Source organism: Lepidothrix coronata, unplaced genomic scaffold (genome assembly GCF_001604755.1).
Source record: "Lepidothrix coronata isolate B3197 unplaced genomic scaffold, Lepidothrix_coronata-1.0 Scaffold90, whole genome shotgun sequence".
Taxonomy (NCBI): Eukaryota; Metazoa; Chordata; class Aves; order Passeriformes; family Pipridae; genus Lepidothrix; species Lepidothrix coronata.
Genome location: NW_016690270.1, coordinates 1,149,807 through 1,171,479, shown reverse-complemented (window position 1 = coordinate 1,171,479; position 21,673 = coordinate 1,149,807). Strand labels below are relative to the sequence as shown.

At 56.1% G+C, this 21,673-nt stretch overlaps 1 protein-coding gene across 3 annotated transcripts in view; it reads left to right on the top strand.

The window, feature by feature from the left end:
- Window positions 1–20,481, top strand: part of LOC108500501 (receptor-type tyrosine-protein phosphatase V-like) — a 40,179-nt gene extending 19,698 nt beyond the window's left edge. For 2 of the 3 annotated variants that reach the window (XM_017821478.1, XM_017821477.1), the window contains 25 exons: window positions 1,046–1,318; window positions 1,785–2,057; window positions 3,084–3,353; window positions 3,809–4,087; window positions 4,319–4,453; window positions 4,564–4,768; window positions 6,951–7,018; window positions 7,372–7,498; window positions 7,766–7,813; window positions 8,239–8,332; window positions 9,181–9,271; window positions 9,758–9,834; window positions 10,638–10,772; window positions 11,312–11,434; window positions 11,881–12,041; window positions 12,414–12,549; window positions 13,113–13,192; window positions 13,924–14,011; window positions 14,496–14,586; window positions 15,231–15,307; window positions 15,640–15,774; window positions 16,276–16,398; window positions 16,905–17,062; window positions 17,521–17,656; window positions 19,898–20,481. In XM_017821478.1, the coding sequence (XP_017676967.1) occupies window positions 1,046–1,318; window positions 1,785–2,057; window positions 3,084–3,353; window positions 3,809–4,087; window positions 4,319–4,453; window positions 4,564–4,768; window positions 6,951–7,018; window positions 7,372–7,498; window positions 7,766–7,813; window positions 8,239–8,332; window positions 9,181–9,271; window positions 9,758–9,834; window positions 10,638–10,772; window positions 11,312–11,434; window positions 11,881–12,041; window positions 12,414–12,549; window positions 13,113–13,192; window positions 13,924–14,011; window positions 14,496–14,586; window positions 15,231–15,307; window positions 15,640–15,774; window positions 16,276–16,398; window positions 16,905–17,062; window positions 17,521–17,656; window positions 19,898–19,957 (3,443 nt within the window). In that variant the 3' untranslated portion in view covers window positions 19,958–20,481. Of the gene's footprint in view, window positions 1–1,045; window positions 1,319–1,784; window positions 2,058–3,083; window positions 3,354–3,808; window positions 4,088–4,318; window positions 4,454–4,563; window positions 4,769–6,950; window positions 7,019–7,371; window positions 7,499–7,765; window positions 7,814–8,238; window positions 8,333–9,180; window positions 9,272–9,757; window positions 9,835–10,188; window positions 10,247–10,637; window positions 10,773–11,311; window positions 11,435–11,880; window positions 12,042–12,413; window positions 12,550–13,112; window positions 13,193–13,923; window positions 14,012–14,495; window positions 14,587–15,230; window positions 15,308–15,639; window positions 15,775–16,275; window positions 16,399–16,904; window positions 17,063–17,520; window positions 17,657–19,897 lie in introns of those variants that run through there. The other variant, XM_017821479.1, reaches the window with a different exon arrangement.
- The last annotated feature ends 1,192 nt before the right edge of the window (window positions 20,482–21,673 follow it).

Below are 21,673 nucleotides of genomic sequence, written 5' to 3'. Positions count from 1 at the left end.
TTCCACGCACGGCCGGGCACCGTGGCAGCCACAGCCTCGCTCAGGAGAGATGCCCACAACTTCACCTTCACGGGACTGACCCCAGGACACGAGTACTCCCTGGAAGCCAGTGCCACAGCTGGACTGTACCAGGCAGCAGCGCCCAAAATCAGTGGCTGGACACGTGAGTGACCAGAGCAGTACCCTCTGCAGAGGGGTGGGAGATGTCGCACCACTGCGCAGTCCTGGAGAGGGCTGGGATGTTCACTGGGGACCTGGTGCCTCTGGAGATGTGCACACACACATGCACAGGGGTGACACACAGCAGTCGGTGCAGGGGCACACTGTTACCCTCATGGCATGTGGATGTTCACCTGAAGGCTTGCACAAGCTGATGATGTAGGCTTGACATGCTGATGACACACAGGGCTGCCCAGCTCTGTCCCCTGCCCGTGCTGACCCATCTCCCCATGTACAGGAACACAGGAGTGTACAGGTGACCTTTTGTACATGTGACCTTTTGTACAGGTGACCTGTACACTCCCTGTCTACAGGAGACTCAATGAGTCTCCAGCAGGTAGAAACCACGTTACCATAAAGGTTCATTAAATGAATCAGTGTAGTACAAGAGGCCATTCCACAGTCCTCCCAGGAGAATGGGTCTTTGCTCTGGAGATGAGCTAATCCAGCACTTCTACCCACCTAGAAAAATTTTAGGGCTGGGCAGAGTACAGAGGCTGTGCCAGCACTGCCTGGGCCCTGCACTCCAGCTGGGTGCAGGACCACACGTGTGCATGCAGCAAGGGTGAAGGCATTCCCACTGGGCTGAGGGATGAGGGTGGCCTGGGTGAAGAAGAGCTGACATGTGAGGGACCAGCAAGGGTGAGCATCGTTAAAGCTGAGGTGGGATGGGGACAGAAAAAAGAGGATGAGGAGGCACGTGCCAGAGGGGATCTATGAGTTCTTGCCCTCGGGGACCACCTGTCCTGCTGCACGATGTCCCATCGAGTGTCTGTTTCCTCGTGCCCGGGGTGCAGTCCCTGACCTCAGGTCTGATGCTCCCCAGGTCCGCTGCCCCCGACTGCCGTGCGCCTGCTGAGCACGGGACACCCCGACGGGCTGAGCGCGGCCTGGGGCGCCGCGGCCGGGGGGAGAGAGGGGTACACACTGACCCTGTTCCACGCACGGCTGGGCACCGTGGCAGCCACAGCCTCGCTCGGGAGAGATGCCCACAACTTCACCTTCACGGGACTGGCCCCAGGAAGCAAATACGTGCTGGAGGTGGCGTCCATGGCTGGGTCCTTCAGGACACCCGCAGGGAATGTCAGCAACTGGACATGTGAGTACCCTTTTGGGGGCATGGGTGCCTCACTGGGCAGTCAGGAAAACTCATGGCAAAGAACACTGACCCTTGTGGCAGCCCCCAAGGCCTGCCTGGGGCATGTCAGTGCCATGGCACTGAGCAGAGCTCTGCCCACCCTCATCACCAGCTCCACCAGCCTGGGGGAAGGCAGCTGGAGCTCCAGAGCCATGCTTCAGGAGAGAGCCACAAAGAAGGGAGCATCAGATGGGGCATTCACCTTCCCCACTCCTGTAGCTGGCTGTGTGTTCCCTCCTCAGCCTGATCAGGCAGGCACAGAGAAGCCTGCAGAAGCTTTGAGCTGCCTCCAGGCTGGTGGGTGCAGCCACACAGACGAGGCTAAATGCCCTGTCCAGTGTGGCACATCCCTCCTGATGGCACTGCCAAGAGACCCAGGCAATGTCCTCAGGCCCTTTGTTGACATATCTCCATCCTGTCTCTCCAGACCCCTTGGCACCCCGTAACGTGTACATGACGAACCAGGGGTATCCCAACAGGCTGAGCGCGTCCTGGCGAGCTGAACCCCAAGGACAAGACAGTTACAGGCTCCTCCTGTATCATTCAGGATCAGGTGTTTTGGCAGCCAATGTCTCTGTTGGGAAAGGCACCAGCAAGTTCACCTTCTCTGGCCTGGCTCCAGGACACAAATACCTGCTGGAAGTGGTGTCTGTGGCAGGGCCCTACACAGCGTCCGCGGGGAACATCAGTGACTGGACAAGTAAGTGCCAGAGCTGCATGTCCTGCATCATGCACGAGGCTCAGCCTTCCCAGCTGGGTGGGCTCAGCACCTGGAGTGGGAAGGGGCAGGGACATGGCCAGGACAGCTGCCTGGGAGCTGTAGGATCAGAGAATGGTTTGGGTTGGAAGGGACCTTCTAAAGGCCATCTAGTCCAATCCCCCCACCACTGACATCTTCAGCTAGATCAGGTTGCTCAAAGCACTGTCTGACCTGATCGTCAATATTTCCAGTAATGGGACAGCATGGCATGGCATGGCATGGGGTGGAATGTACCACCACAGCAATGGGATCATGGGCTGGGCAAGCCCCTGGTGGAGGGGAGAGCCAGGCAGTACTGCTGGCTGTAGGAGAGCCTGGCAGCCACAACTGCTGTTTCAGGAGGCAGACTCTGGGCTGTGGTCCTGCTGGCTCCTCTGGGAATGGGTGGCTGAACAAAAGCACGGGATCCCATTGCAGTAGAGCTGCTCTGGTAGATGACACCCACAGCCTGGGAGACCATGAGACCTAAGCCAGGGGGATACACCCCACCATCCCCACTGCTGTTCCCCCAGGCAGTCAGAAAATTCCTGGCATAGGGAATAAGGGGAGGATGGGCTTTTTTTTTTGTTTTTAAGGAATGTGGAAATTGCAGATAAGCACAATAAGCCTTTTCATGTGCTTGTCCCCACAGTCCTTGCACTCTGCTTGGGGAATCCAGCGGTCCCTGCTCCCACGCTCAGCCATCCCCCAGTATGGTGCTGGAAGTCATGTGCAGAGCCCTTTGGGCATGTCTCTAATGAAACTTGCTCATTAGCTAGAGGAAGAACCCATCCCCTCACACTCCTCACTCTGCATGTCCTCCAGCTGCCAGTTAAAGGTCATTTCTGGCAACCAGCAGCAGCAGGAATGTTATCACTGAACATGTGGAGTCTCCTTGTGTGCCACCCATCTCCTGCTTGTGCCTCTGTAGGATGGAAGGGAGCACATGCATGCCAGTAACTCTCATTGGTGTGTTTTTTGTTGTAGCCCCCTCAGTTCCCAAAAATCTCTCAGTGGTGGCCGAAGGGAACAACACGATGCTTATCTCCTGGGGCAGTGTCTCTGGACAGCAGGACGACTGCCAGCTGTGGCTGCGGGACCCCCAGAACAGCTCTCTGCCCTGGCGGCACTCCCTGGGCAGAGGGCAAGTCCAACAGCTCCTCCAGGGGCTGATCCCAGGCAGGAACTACTCTGTGTCCTTGAGCTGCGTGGCTGGGCCGTACTGGAGCAGCACCAAGTCCTTGGCAGTGCCAATAGGTGGGTACACAGTGCCACAGGGAGGGAGCAAGGCAGGCTGGAAGGGGCAGAAACATGTGAGTGGCCTCAAGACTGGATCAGCCCTTGGGTTTCAACAGAGGCATGGAAAGTGTTTATTGTGGGAGATAAGGAAAGCCAGCAATGTGACCCTCTGGTAGCCATTGGTTCTCTCAGCTAGCCCCATGACAGATATCTCTCATCTCCTGTGAAGCAAAGCAGACTCTGCAGAGATCTCCACTGGTTGACTTCTCCTGTAAGACACCAGCTCAGGCCCTGGCCCATTCCCATTGTCCTGTGGCCCATGGCACAGCAGGCTCCCAGGTCACAGCTGTCCAGCTCTGCTCCTCTCACTGACCTCAGGAGCAGATACCAGTGTGGGTCCAGGCTGACACAGGGGTAGAAGTTGGGATTTCCCTGATGCTGTGAGTGCAGAGCCTGCCCTATCTCCTCTGCAGAGCCAAACCCCGTGGAGGATGTGCAATGCCTACCACAGTCAAGGAGCCTTTACTTGAACTGGACAAGCTCTCCTGGAGATGTGGAGGCTTATGAGGTGGTGACAGAGAGACTCTCTGATGGACCTCCCACCTCCAAGTACATCATGAGCATCCCTGTGAACGAGGCCAGTTTGGAGGGGCTGGAGCCAAACTCCTCCTACCAAATCGTTTTGAGTGCTGTGGGCATGAACACACTGAGGAGCCAGGCTGTGACTCTGCTATGCAGCACAGCAGTGGAAGGTGAGTCTCCTTCTTTCCCACAACCTTGCCACAGACCCCAGGAGAAAACACCCAGTGTTGCTGCTGGGGACTCTTTCAGGTGCCTGTGAGCCCCACATGGTCCTGCACTGACCTGCAGTGGGCCAGGGCTCTGGCAGTGCTGCTGGGACCAGTCACAGGCTGAGCAATGTGTGGTGGGACTGTGGGAGCAGGGACAGGCTAACAGGCAGTGCTTGCTGGTTCCTCTTCCAGCCTTGCCTCCACCCCTGCGTGCAGACGTCTTCCAGGTGGAGTCCAGCTCCACAGTTATCATTTCATCCGACCTGTTCAGTGAGGAGAATGGCCAGATCGAGTATTATGGTGTCATTGCTACCACTAATGACTCATGTAAGTGTCCCTGCACGTCCCAGTCTGCTCCCAGTGTCTCCCTGGAGGGTAGCTGGTTCCCCGGATGTCACTTTGGGACTGCCACTGTCGCCTTGTACATTCTCCCCCAGTGCTGAGGCCCACCCAGGAGATCATGTCCAGCACATGGTATGACCACTATTATGGGACAGAGGACTCCTACCTGGCAGTGCTCATACCCAATCCCTTCCACCAGAGGAGCTCCCTTGAGACCTGGCGAGTGCCAGTGGGAACAGAGGAGTGCGGCCAGTCCAGGGCAACGTGCAACGGGAAGCTGAAAGCCGACAAACAGTACAGGTGAGAGATGTCAGCATCCCTCCTGAGGGGAAGGGGCTGGAGGAGAAAAGGGACTGCACGTGTCCCTGCAAGGTGCCACCAGCAAACTCCACGTCACCTCACCCTTGTACCCCTCAGATCCTCAGGGGCTGTTCCACCAAGCAGCGTTTGAGGGAGGCAGGGGCTGGCATGCAGGGGATATTAGACAGTGTAGTGGGCAGGGAGAGCTGAGGCTGCCAAGGGCTGTGGGTGTTACCTCGGGAGCTGGGAGGATGTCCACCCTCAGGGTAGGAACTAAACCGGATGTTGTTCTTCGTAGGATTTTTGTCTGTGACTCAGAGCCAGGTGCAGGTGGCACAAAAATAAAACCAATTCAGAAACAGTAGTTTGAGTGGTGCCTACTCAGTGGGAGGCTCAGGGGTTAGGGGTAGAAAATGCTCAGGCTAAGGTTCAAGTTCCCCATGAGAAACACACACACGGATCCCAATAGTCATAAATTCAGAGTCTTATTTGACACTAAATAGAATCCAGGAACATGAAGGTACAGATTTTGTTATAGGGTACCTTTAAACATTTGATTTTAAATCAGGTTTTCCACTACTAACAAAGAACGATATCTTTAGCCAGTCCCATTAATTTAGCAGCTCACAGTTTCATCAAGTGGTAGGCATTTCTCTGATCCTCCAGAATCTGGAAGGTTGTCCCATTTCAGTTTAAAGAAACTTGCAGCAAGGGTGGCTGACAGGTCAGTGAGAGGATTGGGAAAAGAAAATGAAAGTCTGTGAGACAGCGTGTGCATGGGAGAGAGAGCTTCCCTTTCCCCCGGGAGCACAGGCAGAATTAAATCTAACCATAAGTTTTGTGGTGAGTGGGCAGAACTTACTGCTTCACCCCTCAGCCTCAGGTCTGGGGGGATAGAGAGGGGACAACTGGGGTTGGAGAGGGGACAGCAGGGCACAAGTCTCAGACTGAGGTCTGTAAACAGCGTCGAGGGGACTTTAACAACAGCACAACCACACCAGCACACCCCTCCACACCCGGGCGCTGCCGAGCCAGGCTCAGGCTCTGTACCTGCCCTCCCTCTTCCCAGTTTTCACTCCAACACGGACCTCCCGGGGAGCAGCTCATTCGGGGACATCAGGCTGTCATTAGTCCACCTACTGTGATTCAATAACATGTACTTAACTGTCCTGTTACTCTGGACTACAAGATCCTTTCGCACCTCTTCACAGCTTGCTTTCAGTTTGGCTGCCCTAAACAATCTAAATGTCCTCAGTACAAACAGCACTCAACCTAAATATCCTAAATAGCCAACCTGAATATCTTCAGTACGTGCAACACTCAATCTAAGTACCTAAAGATCCTCAGTAGACTGTGCTGCTCTCCTAATAATTCTGAGGGCGGTGAAAAGCTGGCAGCCCATCCCCACCCAGAAATTTCACCCTTGTTTCCTGTGTTTCAGTGAGTTCTTTAACCACAAGCCCTCATCTTTCACGCCATGGCATCTGCAGGCTCACTTTCCAAGGAGGTCAGTGCCCTGGCAGCTGGGTACGGGGGGCTGCCAGAGGGGACCCACACGCAGCTCTACAAACTCCTGGATGCTAAAATCCAAAGCTACCTTTGAAAGCCTTGGCTTGCATTTAGGGCACAAGAAAACCTGTCCTTCCAAGTCACCTGCTCAGGTCTGCGGAGCTGTGGGGATTGGTGTGCCCGCTGCCAGGAGAGGGGTGAGGGGCAGATCTCCACAGGGAAGAGGACACACCAGCCACTTCTGCGTGTGTAAGGAAGGATCTGGGTCAGTCCTCCCAGCTGGGGTGCCCCTGTTTCAAACAGAGCTCAGCTCTTTCCAGTCAATCCAGTTAATCAGTCGACATGAACTAAAGTGTTTTTCCTTATTTGTGTCCTAGAAGAGACCAGACACTTGTCTCTGCAGATAACCCTTTGGAGGAGAGCTGCTTTCCATTTGTGCTTACTGGACATTTTTTCATGTTCTCCCAAGTGGAACAAACTTGTACAAGAGGCGGAAAAGGGAGGAAAGACCATTTCCACACATCCCCTAAATTCCTAACAGAAAACCATCTTCTTCCAATTCAGCATTCCAGGACAGAGGCAGTGGTCCCGTTCCCCCGAGTCCTCCCTGCTGTGTGCTGGGTGCTGTGCTCAGCTCAGGCTGCCCCTGACACAGGACTCTGCTTTGCCCTAGGTTCAGCATTGCTGCCTTCACCAAATATGACCCAGTAGCCCCGGCAGTGGCATTCACCATGTTCTCAGGTAAGACAGAGAATGGCATCTTCCCTCCCTGGCTGTGTAGGTTAGAGGTAATGAACACCCCGATAGCAGCCAGACAGAGGGAGCTCATAGGCTGTAGCAAATATAATAAATAGAATAAATACAGCCATATATCATAGAATCACAGAACGGTTTGGGTTGAAAGGGGCCTTAAAGCTCATCTTGTTCCACCCCCTGCCATGAGCAGGGACACTCCAAGCCCTGTCCAACCTGGCCTGCAACACTTCCAGGGATGGGGCAACCACAGAGTCTCTGGGCAACTTGTGCCAGGGCCTCACCATATTCATTGTAAAAAACTTCTTTGCTGACTCTTCCTTCTCTCTTTTTAATTCCAGCTGCTGGATCTGGTGCAGATACAACTCCACTCTCAATGCCAATAATCGCTGGAATCATTGTAGGATTTCTCCTAACACTTGCAACTATTTTTGCTTTGGTTTACTGGAAACAGCTCAGAGCAAAGAGGTGAGCATGAGCCATATCTTACCTGCTGAGTGCAGGCTGAGATACCCAACCTTCACTGCCCAGCCAGGAGGAGAGCGGGGACAGGGTTTAAAAAACATTTAAGGTGTGGGCTGGGGGACTTTTGCCTGGCAGGCTCAGAAGCCAAAGGCAGAGGGGAGATGGGAGCCATGCCTGCCATGAGCTCCATGAGCCAGCAGCACAAAACACCTCAGGGCATCGATCCCTGCACTGCAGGGAAAAATAACAGCTCCTGTGCTCTGGTTCTAGAACCAAGAAGAGCAGCCTGCCCCAGGAAATGGTGACCTACAGCTTGAGGTGAGTGCTGGAGTCTGCTGTCTGTGTGTCCCCACTGCAGCTCCCACAGTCCTTCACCTACTTCCTTTTTAATGCCTCCACTCAGGAAAAATCCATCTGCCTCCTCCCTTCAGTTATTTTATAAATCAGTCTTTCCCAAATGCAGTATTTATTGCCCAGCTCCATTCCAAAGTCAGTGCATTGTCCAAACCTCCTCCCAGAGTCTTCTGCAGCAGAAGAATATCCTCATCACCCTGAAACCCTTCCCACTGTTTAAACTGTTGGACCCACTCCCCTGGGCAGTGATGTGGGCTATAAACCACCCCTGTGTGTGTGCATCCAGGTACCACAGGTCTCAAGGCTGGGTTGTCTCAGTGGCACCTGACTGGCCAGCCAGACTTCCCAGTAGCTAAGGCAACTTTTCCTCTGGACTTAATTTCCTGCAGAAATGTCCACCGGCCAGTTCCTCTACAGAACTTCAAGCAGTACTATGAGATGAAGACAGCAAGTGCTAACCATGCCTTTTTCCAGGAATTTGAGGTGAGATGAGACTCCTCGCAGAGATGACACTGGATTTCCCCACTCATGCTCCTGGGTGCCCTGCATGGAGTGCTCCTCTCCAGGGACAGTCACCCATCTCTAGCAATCCAGCCACCCTTCGAGGCAGCCTTGGAGGCCAAAGATTGGCCAAGTGATCAGGCAGTTCCTTTGCTGAAAACCTGTTTTGTTTGAGTTCTGGTCTAAACACATGTTGCCTGTGGTGTGAGGTGAACTAGGACAGGGCAAAGGGCCCCAGCTCTGACTGGAGGTGAGGATGAGTGGGGTGGCAATGAGATCCACCCTGACAGTGTTAGAAGAGAGCCTGCAGCCAAAGGGAAGGTTGAGTAGCACTCAGACCTCCAGGGCCAGGCTGTGAGCTTCACCTCGGGCTGCCTTCCCTAGCTCACACTGTCAGCATCTGCAGGCTCTGGGCTGTAATGCTGCAGCACCTTTCAAATTCCCATCAGTGGTTTCAAACCTTCCTCATATCACCCTTCTCTGGCCCTCCTGAGTGAGGACAGAGGCAGAAGCAGATACAGCACAAGATATTTCTGTTTGCTCAGCAGAAAATCCTTTGAGCTTCTCGGCAGATATCTGAAGTTTTTTCCCCCAGTACTTGTTCTTGGGCTTTTCTTTTAAATACAAATAGTGCTGTTGGAAAAGGCCGTGGGAAAATCCACCATGGCTCAGAGTGCACAGGCCATATGGAGGGAGGAGTGGAGCATTTCCCTGTGTGGGGGTAATCCTCTTTACCCTCCAGGCAGAGCTTCTGGCCATGAGCAGGGAGCTGAGCTGACCAGGAGCTCTCCATGGGAACATTTGTGCTTGTCCTTTCCCCTGTCCTATAGGAGCTGAAGGAAGTTGGGAAAGAGCAATCGAAGGTGGAGGCTGAGCTACCAGCAAACGTCTCCAAGAACAGATATGCCCATGTGCTGCCCTGTAAGTGCTGTCTCCTCCCTCCTCCCCCAGCATCCAGGGTGGGAGCTCACATGGCAGTGCACAAGGACAGGCTCACCTTGAATCACTGCAGGGTTCAATGCTTGGAAGCAGAAGGACTCTTGAAATGGGCCTTGGTTTCCTTTTTCCTGTTGGAGATTCAAGGCTTGATGGTTGGGCCAGGGCTGAGCCACCATCCTGCCCAGCTCCTCCAGCGGGCTGCTGGGTGAGCCCTGCTCAGGATGGGTCCCAACTGGAGACCAAAGGGAGTCCATGAGTGTCCCATGGCTCCTCTGATGAGCCTGATGACACCAGCTCTGCTTTCTCATCCCCTGGCAGCCCAGCTGGCAGGCAGTGCTCACCTTCTTAGGGAGAAGGTGCCTGGCTGAGAACGAAGCCTCCCTGATGGAGCTGCTGGGGCTTCTCCCACCATGTTACATCCTGGTGAGGGGCTGCCATGGGGGTTCACCTGTGCGTGGTCTCTTTCAGATGATCACTCGAGGGTCAAGCTGAGCCAGCTGGGGGAGGATCCACACTCAGACTACATCAATGCCAACTTCATGCCTGTGAGTGCCCACTCACCTTCCCCACAGAGACATGGCCATGGGGCACTGTCACAGAAACTCTGCCTGGGTTGAGGCAGAGTGCCCTCCTCTGTGAGGGCTGGTGGGCACGAGCTGCTGGTGAAGGCTCAGCTGGCACAGGCCATCGAGAAGCTGGGGGTCAGGCAGAGATGTGTAGTTGCCCTTCAGCAGGAGTTGATGGAGCCTGTCAGATGACAAACGCTGTGACGCAGAGGTGTGAGTGTGGGGAGACTGGCAAGGCTCTCTGCTTTCTTCTTGTGGACTATCTATCCTCTTCCCTCACCTCCCAGCTTACTGCCTGTGTCTGCCTGCTCTTTCTCCTTCTGGTCTGTGCAGCTGCATTTGAACAACTCTGGAGCTGTGCCCTCACCTCCCATCCGGGAGTTGTTCCCAGGTAACAGGCAGGGCACACAGCATGCATGTGCCAGTGTGTGTATCCTCAGAGCATGTGTGTGTTCAAGGGCAGAGAAACACCCTGAGACCTTGCATGCTCACCCTACCCTCAGCTGTGAGTGGGAAGCACAGGGAAGACCCAGATCTGTCTTTCTCTGGTTAGGCCAAAATGAGGAACTGCTTGGAGGGAAGCAGTGTGGGTCACTTCTTTATCCCAAATGTGTAGAGAGCACGTGCTGGGCAGCACATGCTTTCTGTGAAATCAGCTGCTTCTGAGATCAGCTGCCTGGGAACTGTGTCCATGTGGACTAAGGGCAACCACAAAAGCAGACCAGGCAGGCACTGACTGTCCACCTGCCAACTCCTCTTGCTCTTATCTGCCTCTCACCCAGGGCTACACATCCCAGCAGGAGTTCATTGCCACCCAGGGGCCCCTCAAGAAAACCATAGAGGACTTCTGGAGGCTGGTGTGGGAGCAAAATGTCTGCAACATCATCATGCTGACAGTGTGCATGGAGAACGGGCGGGTAGGTCGGTGCCAGCCTCAGCCCAGCCCAGCCCAGGGGTGTGAGCTGAGCCCAGAGCTGGGTTCATTCCCTTCACAAAATCCCTGCTCCAGTGTGCCTCCAGGGTGAGCATGGACCACACAGCTTCCCTGACAGGCAGTTTGGGGGAACATCTGTGCAGCTGAGCCTTAGTTTGGGGCAGGTGGGGCCAGAAGTGGAGCTTAGCTAGGACCATGCCCATTGCCCTCAGATATTTCTGCAGAATCTGAAATTGCCACATCCCCTGGATGAGCCATCTCCCATGGACCACTCCTTCAGTCTCAAGGGATGACGAGACCTGCACAGGTCCTTTTCTGTGGAGGAGGCTGAGATCCAAGCAGAGGGGCGGTGGGGGAGAGCCACGCAAAACTCCCAGTGGGGAGGGGAAGTAGCCCTGTCTGCTCCCCAAGACCTGTCCTGGCTCCCTGCACAGCTGCTGCTCTCCAGATACTCCCAGGGAACCAGAAGGTCATCTGGGCCTTCACTGGCCTCACTGGGCCCCTGTTCTGCCTGTGCTCTAGGTCCTCTGTGATCATTACTGGCCGTCGGAATCCGCCCCAGTCTCCTACGGGCAGGTGCAGGTCCACCTGCTGACACAGAGCAGCTCTGAGGAGTGGACCATGCGTGAGTTCAAGCTGTGGCACGTGAGTACAGACTCAAGGGGACACGGGGACCTGTCGAGGGCTGGGGGTTTGCGTGGGAGGCGCTGGAGGTGGTGGCATAACTTCCTTTCCCTGCCATGTTCGGGGCTCGGAGAAGGCCCAGGCCCTGGGGAGCAGGCTGCTGCTTCAGATGGGTGACACAGGTGTCCAGCATGTGTCACCCTCCTCTCCACATGCTTCCAGGGCATGTTCCCTGTCAGTCAAAGGCAGGCCTCCTCCCTCCCACCTCCATGTGTCCCAGCGTGGCAGGGGGCTGTGGGGGAGCAGGAGGAGCAGGAACCACCAGGCAGTGCAGCAGACCTGGTGTTGGCTGTTCCCTGCAGCTGAGCCAGGTGTCCTCAAGCACCCAGGTGCTCCCAGGGCTGCAGGATGCGAGTCTGCCCCTGTCCCAAGGGGCTGCACACCCACCACCAACACCCCCCCTGCAGGAGGGTCTCCGGGCAGAGCGATACGTGTCCCACCTGCACTACACAGCCTGGCCCGACCACGGCATCCCGGAGTCCACGACGTCCATCATGACCTTCCGAGAGCTGGTCCGGGAGCACATCCAGAGCACTAGGGATGCAGGGCCAACCCTCGTGCACTGCAGGTGAGGGTCTGTCCCAGGGGGTGGTGGGAGGGGACAGTGGGGGAGAGCAGGGGCGGATGAGGGTCCATCTCATGCACAAACTGTGAGGGAAAGCAGTGCCTGGGAGACACAGCTGATCTGTGGAGTCTCTTGCTCAGGGTGCTGGGGAATATAGGTCTGCTGGCTGCCTGCCCACAGCCCCAGGGCATGGGGCAGGTGGAGATTGTGAGCACCAACCCAGGGCAGCCTGAATGGCTCCTCAGTCCCATGCTGTGCTGGGACCAGTGCCTGGGGGTGCTCGGACAGTACCCAGGGAGCAGCCTGTGGGAGCGTGTCTAGCTGCCAGAAGGGTGGTGTCTGGCCATGTTTAAGCTTTGCTGTGTGTTCTTTCAGTGCTGGCGTGGGCCGCACTGGCACCTTCATTGCCCTGGACCGGCTGCTGCAGCAGATGAAGCAGGAGAAGATGGTGGACATTTTTGGTGTTGTTTACACCTTGCGGATGAACCGGTACCAGATGATTCAGACGCTGGTGAGACCTCTGTTCCCTCTGCTCCCTCTTCCCCCTGGCCCCTCGCTCCATGGCATTGAAGCTCACCAGGCTGGCAGCTGGATGAGCTGGCTGGCCAGCCACAGCACCCCCAGGCTGGTCCCCAGCCTGTCCCTGTGTCATGGTGCCTCTCTAAGCAGCAGCTCAGCTGGAGTGGAAATTGCTGAGTGGGGGTCTTCAGTGGCTTCATGCCCTGCTAGACCCACAGAGTCTCAGAGACCTCCCAGGAGGCTCAGAAACACCCCAGAGCACTGAGGAACAGGATCAGGCCCTTTGCAGACAATTTTTAACCCACACCATGTTGTTGGCCTGTGATGCTCCCCAGTCTGTCTCATATCTTCAGTCCTTGAGGCTGGGACAAGGTGTCAGAATGGACAGAGACCTGACGGGATCGTGGGATTCTCAGACTGCCTTCTGGGCACAAATCCTGGGCTTTTAGGGCATGAATGTAGGAGCCCTCTGCCCACCAGGCAGTGCCATACACACCCTCTCATGCTGTCTGTGTAGTGTGATGGTCTGTGTTGCTGTCTGCCTTTGCCTTCCAGTCCCAGTACATTTTCCTGCACAGCTGTATCCTGGACAAGATCTTGGAGGAACCTCTCCTGGGTTTATCAGGGACAGAGAGGTAAGGGCTTACTGTTCTTTACCACTCTATCCACCCCAATCCACAAACCCTCCAGACAGCAAGCTGGGATCCAGCCCCCAGCTTGAACCTTGGCTACAGAAGGGAAGGACAGGGAAGCCCAACCATCCATCCCACCTGGTGTTTTGAGTGGAGTCAGCACAGGGCTGGTTGTTCCCTGCAGCACGGGGAGCCCAGCACAGAACAAAGGGCCAGATCTTTGCCAGTGCCAAAGATCTGCAGAGCTGTCCTGGGGAAGGCATTTCTCTCAGTCCCTGCCTTCCCAGCCCACAGGGTTGCCCTAGAGATAGGTTCAAACTGGAGAGCCTCATGGCAGCTGGTGGCCTTGGGATGTCCCTCCTAATGGAGGCCAAGAGGATGGAGCAATGTCCATCTGGGCATGGCTTTGGCCACCTACCTCATTGTCTTGGGGGCTACCTCTGAAGGGCATGTACCTATCTTTGTGGTCAGATTGTCCCCTCTCTCATGCAGAACAGGACGTCTTTGTCCTTACTGCCTCTTGGGAATGAGCCCTGGGCTGTGCCACACCTGAGACCTACCTTTGTCTGGGGGAGAGCACGTTGTCACGGGCCACAGCTGGGCTGGAGATCTGGGAGACCCCTGGCATTTGAGGGGTGCAGGTCTGCTCACAGCCCTGTCCAGCTGCTGCAGACACAGCTTGGGTGCTGCTGAGTGAGCTCAGCCTCACTGTTATGCCCTGGCTCTCTTCCCAGGTCCTGCCCCATCCCACTGAAGAACTTTGCCCAGCACTATTCCCAGAAGGCAGCCAAGTCCCACCTGGGCTTCCTGAGGGAGTATGAGGTGAGAGCTGTCCTGGGCAGGTACAGGGAGCGCTGCCATGGCTATATGTGCTGGGGGAACCTGGGGAGTGATTGCACCTGGTCAGGGTGGGGGACACCCCATAAGTGCCTCCTGAGTGGGTCCCATGCCCTGGTTTCCAAGTTTCCTGGGTGTCCTGGCAGTGTCCTCTCTCCATGGCATTGCATCCCCAGGCAACTCGTCCCTCACACATCCTGCACTGATCACTGTCAGTCCATGACCCACTCCTTCCCAGGTCCAGTGCCGAGTAGGGACCTACCTGGACACCAGCAGCCCTCTCCTGACAGCATGGCACAGACCTGGCAGCCCACCCCAGAGGTGGTCTCATGGCACCCCTGCCCAGGCTTCTTCACGTGCAGCCATGACCTCCCCAGTGAAAAGTCCAAGTGTCCTCAGGAGTCCCCAGTTCCTTCTCCTCCTGACCCTTCCCACTCACTGCTCCCTCCACCTTCTCTCACTCTGGCAGACCCTCCTGGAAGTTGTCAAAGAAGAAGCCAGCTCTGCATCACCACCTTCAGGCAGCCAGCAGACACAGCCCCCTTCCAGCATCCTCCCATGTAAGTGCCGTGACACTTTGCATCCTCTTCCTTCTTGTTCCTCTTCCTCGTGTGTGGAGCCAGGCTGGAGCAGGGCCGGTGGTCCACAACGTAAGAAAGTACTTTGAGACTGTGGTGACTCCACTAGAAGAATACTGAGGTGCTTGGGATGGAGCACGTGGTTTGGGATGGGGATAGGTAGGTTTGCTCAGCCTGGAGGAGTGAAGGCAAAGGGGAGATGTTATTGCTGATTTCAGCTCCCTGTGGGAAGGCACGGGGAAAACAGAGAGTCTTCTCAGAGGTGTGCCATGGAGGGACAAGAGGCAAGGGGGGTGATTTGGAAGGGTAATCCAACTCAGCAGGAGAAATAGTGAATTCCCATGCAGGTGGTCAAACACTGGAACAGAGGCCCAGAGCAGGGTCTCCATCCTTGGAGACAGGCAGGTTTCCATTGGCTCAGACACTGCACTAAAGGTGTTGGCTTTGAGTAGGAGGTTGGGATAGAGACCTTCTTTTGAGAGCCAAGGCTGGAAACAAGCACTGCAGAAGGGAGTGCCTTTGCCAAGAAATGGTGAAGGGGGCATTGGATTTCTGCAGTCAATCTGCAGAAGCTGTGTGAGCTCAAGAGTGCCCTGGATCCCTCCAGCTCCCACATTATTTTGCAGATGATCGCTCCAGAGTGAAGTTTTCCCTGCTGGAACAGAGTCCTTCCTCAGGACTCCTGCAGGTGTGGCGTGTCCCGGTGAGTCACACTCCCAGCACCAGTGCCCACCCTGGTGCCTTGGTCCCCCATCCTCGCCATGTCCCTGCTCCCTGCTGGGTCCTGCACTGCTCCACTGGTCACTCTGGTCCTCTGTGGACAAGAGAGGACTGCAAGCACTGAGAATGTGTCTTCCCTCATCTGCCCAGTTTGGGCTGTCCTCACTTCCCTCCCTCAGTGCTTTCTTCTCTCTTCTTGCCTCCTGACCTGCTGAGCTTCCCTTCTCTTCCTGGCTCTCCTGCAGCCACCTGGGCTGACAAGGCACCTGTGCCATGCTCTCCAGCAGGAGAGTGACATTCCCATTTCCCACCCAGGGCTGTAACTCCAGCAGGGACTATCTGGCTGTCCAGGGCCCTGACAAGCTGACCATGGAGGATTTCTGGACCCTGGTGTGGGAACAGGATGTTCACACCATCCTAACACTTCTCCTATGGCAGGACAAGGGGGAGGTAAGGCACTGTGCCCACTTATGCCATGGCCCAGCAGGGATCTGTTCAATGGAGTTGGAATTAGCATAGCTCCTGGAACTCTTCAGTGCCTCCTGAGGCCTGGGTGCAAATCCAGCTTAGGTCCAGCTTACCTGGACCTTTCCTGTGTCCAGGTGCTCCCACAGCTTGTCACAGGAGACGGGTTCTGCCTGTCCCCCATGCCTGGACTCAGCTGGTGCCCTTCAAGCTGTGTCTGCATGGCACCAAGGGCAGCAGCTCCTGCTCTCCCCAGCCAAGGTGTAGACATTGTCTGAGCAGGTTCCCACTGCCAGGCAGCTCTGGGTTCTCAGAGGAGCTGGCTGAACCTGCTGGTGTTCCCAAAACTCCTTGGTCTCAGAATGAACTGAGATGGAGAGATGCTGGGGGTGCTCTTGGTCCAACCCCACCACAGGCCCCTAAGACAGTGACTGGTATGACAGACAATGGCCATCCACTGGAAGCCAAACTCGCTGTTGCACACAGGTCCAAGGTGAGGCATGCTGGCCCCTGGAAGGAGACTCACTCTGCACAAAGACACTGACCATCCAGAGTGGCACAGAGAAGCTTGTCTCGGGATGGAGATGCACCCAGCTCAAACTGAAGCACGTATGTGTCCATGGGGCTGTCCTGGCTCCCACCTCCTGGGATGGAGTGTGTCTGTAGGGCCCTGTAGGGGCTGAAAGGTTTCTGGGGACTTCTCCAGGCTGCAAGAGCAGAGTGCCAGCAGTCCAGAAATGCAGGAGTGAGTCTGGATTGCAACATCCAGAACTGAGTGGACACAGGAAATGCACCAGAGAAGCCTTGGGGGCTTTCCCCACCCCTTGCTGATAGGTCTTTCTGACCTTCTTTGAAAAGGCCCACACAGTTCTCAGTCCCCTCATCACGGGCAGGCTGGGGTGCCGTGGGAAGGAGAACAGGTTGCCAGAGTCACTGTACCCACTGTGTGGGTGGTGGGCAGTGCCCCAGCAGAGATGCCTGGACAGCTTTACAGAAGCTGGCAGTAAGCTCAGGAAAGCATCAGAGAGCCTAAGGATGGGAGAACTGGGACCCCTCAGCATCCGAAGTCGCCCATCCCTCCCCAACGGACATGTCAGCTCTTTGTGTCTCACCAGGAGAAGAAAGCAAAGGAGAGGCAGGTACAGATGTTCCTGTACACGCTCTGGAGCAGCAAGAAGCAGCCTGATGTCCAGAGCCTGGTAGAGCTGCTCACGGCTGTCAGACGGTGCCTGCCCCACCGGAGGAGAACCAGTCCTCTCCTGCTGCACTGCAGGTACCCCTGCTTACCCTCCACCCACGGGCAGCCTCCCTGAACTGGGAGCTACCAGGCTTTGTAGCTCCTTGGTGTGGTGCCAGCAAGCCTTCCCCTCCACCACAGACCTGAGGCTTTGGGGCATGTTGAGAATAGGTCCATGGGAGCCTGGGGAAGTTCTGAGCCTGGGAGGTCACAGGGAGCAGTGTTCTGCCAAGGACTGGGACAGGGAGGGCAAACAGGGCTGGGCCAGGGGTGAGTGTGGGTGGAGCAGGCATTCCCAGGCTGAGGTGCCCAGGCCATTCCTGGACTGACTGCTGGGATCCTGCAAGCAGCAGCACTGACGTCCTCACCTGCTTGCACACAGAGAGAGCTCACAGTCCTACAGTGCCAACACTGTCTCTTGGACTGGTGCCCTCTTTCAAAGAGGTTCAGCTCAGCCTGACCAGGCATCAGTGACCCTCCCTTGTCCCCTGCAGTGGTGACATGAGCCAGATAGGGACGCTGATCTCCCTGGATTGCCTGCTGCACCAGATGAAAGCTGAGAGAATCGTGGACATCTATGGCGTGACCCTCCAGCTGGCCCGAAGCTGCTGCCTCATGACCCCGACTCTGGTAGGTGGGAAGGAGAAGGGGTGGAGGGCTGGGCAGAGCAGAGCCTTTGTGCTGACTGCCTGGAGCTGGTGGCATCCTGCCCACTCCCAGGTGCTCCCTGTCCAGCCTAGGCAGGGATTTACTTCATGCTTCCTCCCCACCCTGTGGCTCTGCCGGCTGCTGAGGGCACTGTCTTCTCCCAGGGCAGAGTTTTCCATCTTCTCAGTTCTGGAGTTAAGATCAGTTAAATTGTATGTGAGCTCACAGTAAATGCAAGGCACTCTTCTCATTATATCCTGGAGAGTGTGAAGCACTGGTGTCATCCCACATGACAAACCTGCCTGCTCACCCTTGGTGCCTGGACGTGGCTGTCAGCCTGGGGACCCGGGACCTGCTGGCTCTGCCCCGGTCCAGTGCCTTTCCTGCCACATCCCCCAGAGCCAGAGCCTGCTGTCACAGCCAGGGCTGCCTGCCAGGGGGACACGCTGCCACAAAAGCAGGTGCCCTGTGGGCCATGGCACTGTGATGGTGCCACAGCTGTGCCGTGGCAGCCCAGCCTTGCAGGCCTCAGCGTGCAGCGCTGTGCCCATGGCACCGACGCCTCTGGACAGCGCTTCAATTGCTGCAGCTGCTGAATGAGCTCATGCACATCCCTAGAAAGACTCCCCACAGGGCACAGCAGAACTGGGCCAGATCTCCCTCCGGCTTCCGAGCTGCAGAGCCTCCTTCAAGAAGCTAATTGCATTCTTAATTAATGTGAACCATGTGCATGGCGGGAGCCTGAGGAGGGCGAGGCGTCCGCTGCCCCCGCCTCAGAGCTGCTTTGTGTTCCCACAGCGTCTGGCCGTGCAGGGACACAATGTGCCCAAAAAGGCACAGCAAATGCCCATCAAACTCCACTGTCCCGCTGAAGGGGGGCAGCAGAGGAGCTGCCTTCCCACCTCAAGCAGAGGTGACTCGGATCACAGCACGGCCGGCGGGGGGAGCGGCGGGGCTGCCCTCCAGCCTCCTCCATCCCTGCAGGGGCTCGCCAGCACCCCTTTATCTCTGGTGGAGGCATGCTGCTCTTGTGCCGGGGGCATCAGTTGATTTTTTCTGGGGGGAAACAAGGAGGAAGATGAACCTTTGATGGATAATCCATGGATACTAAGCACCAGCAGCTCCAGCACGGTGCGTGTCCCGGGGGATGTGCTCTTGCATGTGGCCAGGCACTGAGTGTGCCTGGGCTGAAGTCAACCCTGGGTTGTCACTGCAGATTTCACAATCAGACCCAGCGCATTGAAAACGTGCTCTGGTGACCTGGAGCCTCAGCCATTGTGTGATCTGTGGAGTTCCCAGCCCTCCGTGGGGCTAAACCCGCCGCTGCAGGGAGGAGGCTCCTCGTGACTTGTGGCTCAGCCAGCGCATTAGCAGCTGTTCAGAGGCCCCTCCATGAGTCCCTAATCCCCCCTGCCCACTGCCACATGATTCCAACCCGCACCATTTGCTGGCTGGCCCTGCCCTCCAGCTCTGTCCTCTGAATACAGCTTCATTCACCTTCCCCACATCTCGCCTTCCTCAGAGCCTGCCTGGTCAGTCCTGGGTGTTTGTAGCCTGGTGTCATTTTGGAGCAGCCTGGCCTTTGGGCAGAACTTCATATCAAACCCACAGGGGACTTGAGACCTCTGAAGCCACATTTGGAATGGATAGATCATTTTGGTGATCTTAAAAAGAGACAAACAATGCAACGGGGCTAAAACCACACAGATCTTTTTGTGTACCTCTGAGAGCCTGCAAGCATCTGCCCTCATCCGCTGTCAGCACCTGACTCAGGTATGCTGGGACTACACCAAGGGAAACTCCTGCTCCAGGGGCACTTCCCTTGCAGCCTTGGGAGCGAACCCCATGCACTCCATCCAGCTCCATGCTTGGCAGCATCACTGGAGTTGCTCTTTGCTCTTGTTTTGGATGCAACCACAGCACATCCAAAAGCCACTGGGGCACTTGGATTGTTCCTCCCCGTCTCAGATGGGGTGCTCCTCTCAGCTCCATCATGGGGGGATGAAGCAGGGGGAAACCAACATGGTGCAACAGGCTTGATTCTTCCTTTCTGGGCAACAGTGGTGACACAGGACCATCATGGACCACTTGGGAGAGCAAATCCTGCTCTGCTATCAAACACTGCTCCTTAATTAGGATTTTTTAAGGCAAACTGCAGAGTTAGTCTGTGAGCAGGAGGTCTCTGTCAGAAAGCTGACTCTGACTCCCCTTTCTCTCTTGCAGGACCAGTACATGTTCCTGTATTCCTGCATCCAGGACATCATCACCCAGAACCAGCCCTAACACTGTTCAGCCCTTCCTGGCACGATCCTGCCCTCCCCCTCTCTGGGGCCCTGGAGGGAGCTGGGGTGAGAGCCCTGTGGGACTCCTGGCACAGAGCGAGCCCTGCAGCGAGCAGTGACCTACCCTGGCACTGTCACCAACTCACCCCACGTGATGTGAGCAGTGACACAGGGCCTTCTGGACAGACGGACATTGTCCTGCCACGCACTGCCACGGCCCCTCGGTGCAGACACAGCAAGGGGCTGGGCAGGATGCTCTCCTGCTTTGGACATCTCCAGGATTCCTGGTGCCTGGAAGGTTTGCTAACCCCCCCTGCAGTTCACACGGCAGCTGTGGGGCTCTGTGGTGCCCCTGAGGTCCAACAGGAGCACGGAGCACTGCGGTCTCCATGTGCCCACGGGCACCGGCGTGTCGAGGTCTCAGATGTGCTGTGGACAGAGCACTGTGGGACCTGGCTTGTCTTGGCTGATGGAACGGTCTTAGGTACAAACAATAAACAGCCCTAGGAAAGCGTGTGCTCCTAAGGGTGGGTTGGCTTTTGTGGGCTCTCAGTGGTGTGAAGGCTGCAGGGTAGCAGCTGTTCCCAAAAGGGCAGCTGTGTCCCCAGCCATGGGAATCAGCAGTGTCCCTTGGGCACTCCAGATGCTGAAGTCCATTGCACACAGCAGCTTCTGCTCACGTTCATCTGCTCCTGCCCCTGAGGCAATACTGCAGTGAGTCTCCAGCCCACCCACAGCTTTGTGAGGAAGGCACACATTTTCAGATGAAGCCAGGGCTCGAAGTTGTGAACCTGCTGGCTGCTCCAGGGACCAGGGCAAGGCCACATGGTCCAGCTGACATACTGGCAAGCAGCTGGCAGCCCCAGCAGTCCTGCTGCTCTGGGAACTGGGTCACCAATTCAGGGACATGGCTGCTCTGCAAGCAGGGGTTGCCATGCACAAGCTGAAATCATAACCAGCAACTCGGTTTGTTGAGCTGCAAGTGCAGGACAGAAGAAAGAGTAAAAAAAAAAAAAAAAAAAGCAGATGGTTTCACAAGCATATTCCTGGGGTAGAAAAAACTGTAACTGGGACCCTGTTTATCTTCCTTTACCCCTTCAAGCAGCGTGGGGCTACAGTGCAGTCTCAAAGGAGCACTCCTATCCCAGCGTGGCCCACACTCCTGCCTGTAATACTGTGCCCAATGGGAGCCCAATGGAACAGGCTGAGGAGACACAAAAGGTATGATGAGGGGGTCCCAAGACCTGTTATAAGGAGCAGAGAGCCCCAGATGGGTGACTGAAGTTGGCCAGTCATCCTACCATCCCTATGTTTCCACAAGCAGCTTCTCCCTCTTCCAAAGCAAGGATCCTGCTGTCTGCACCCCAGAATGGGACACCCAGGGCACATCAGCATTCCCAGCACTGGGATGATGCCTCTTTTGCAATGGGGTATCCCTTTTCCCCCTCTCCTAAATTACATTTTCAGCACTTGCTGTCCCCACCCACCTCCTGTTCCCACCACCCACCAGTGCTGTGCAGCCCCCAGTCATGTGTCCTGCCCATTGTCCTTTGCACCCACTTTCCAGGTGTGGCCACAGGCAGGGTGGGAGCAGTCTCTCCCTTCACTCAACATACCTTCCCTACTGCAGGCACAGCTGCTCAGTTCCCTGTGCCACCCACTCTTTCCCTGCATTCCGTGCTCTACTCCCAGCTCCAAGCTGCAGCACTCGTGGGCT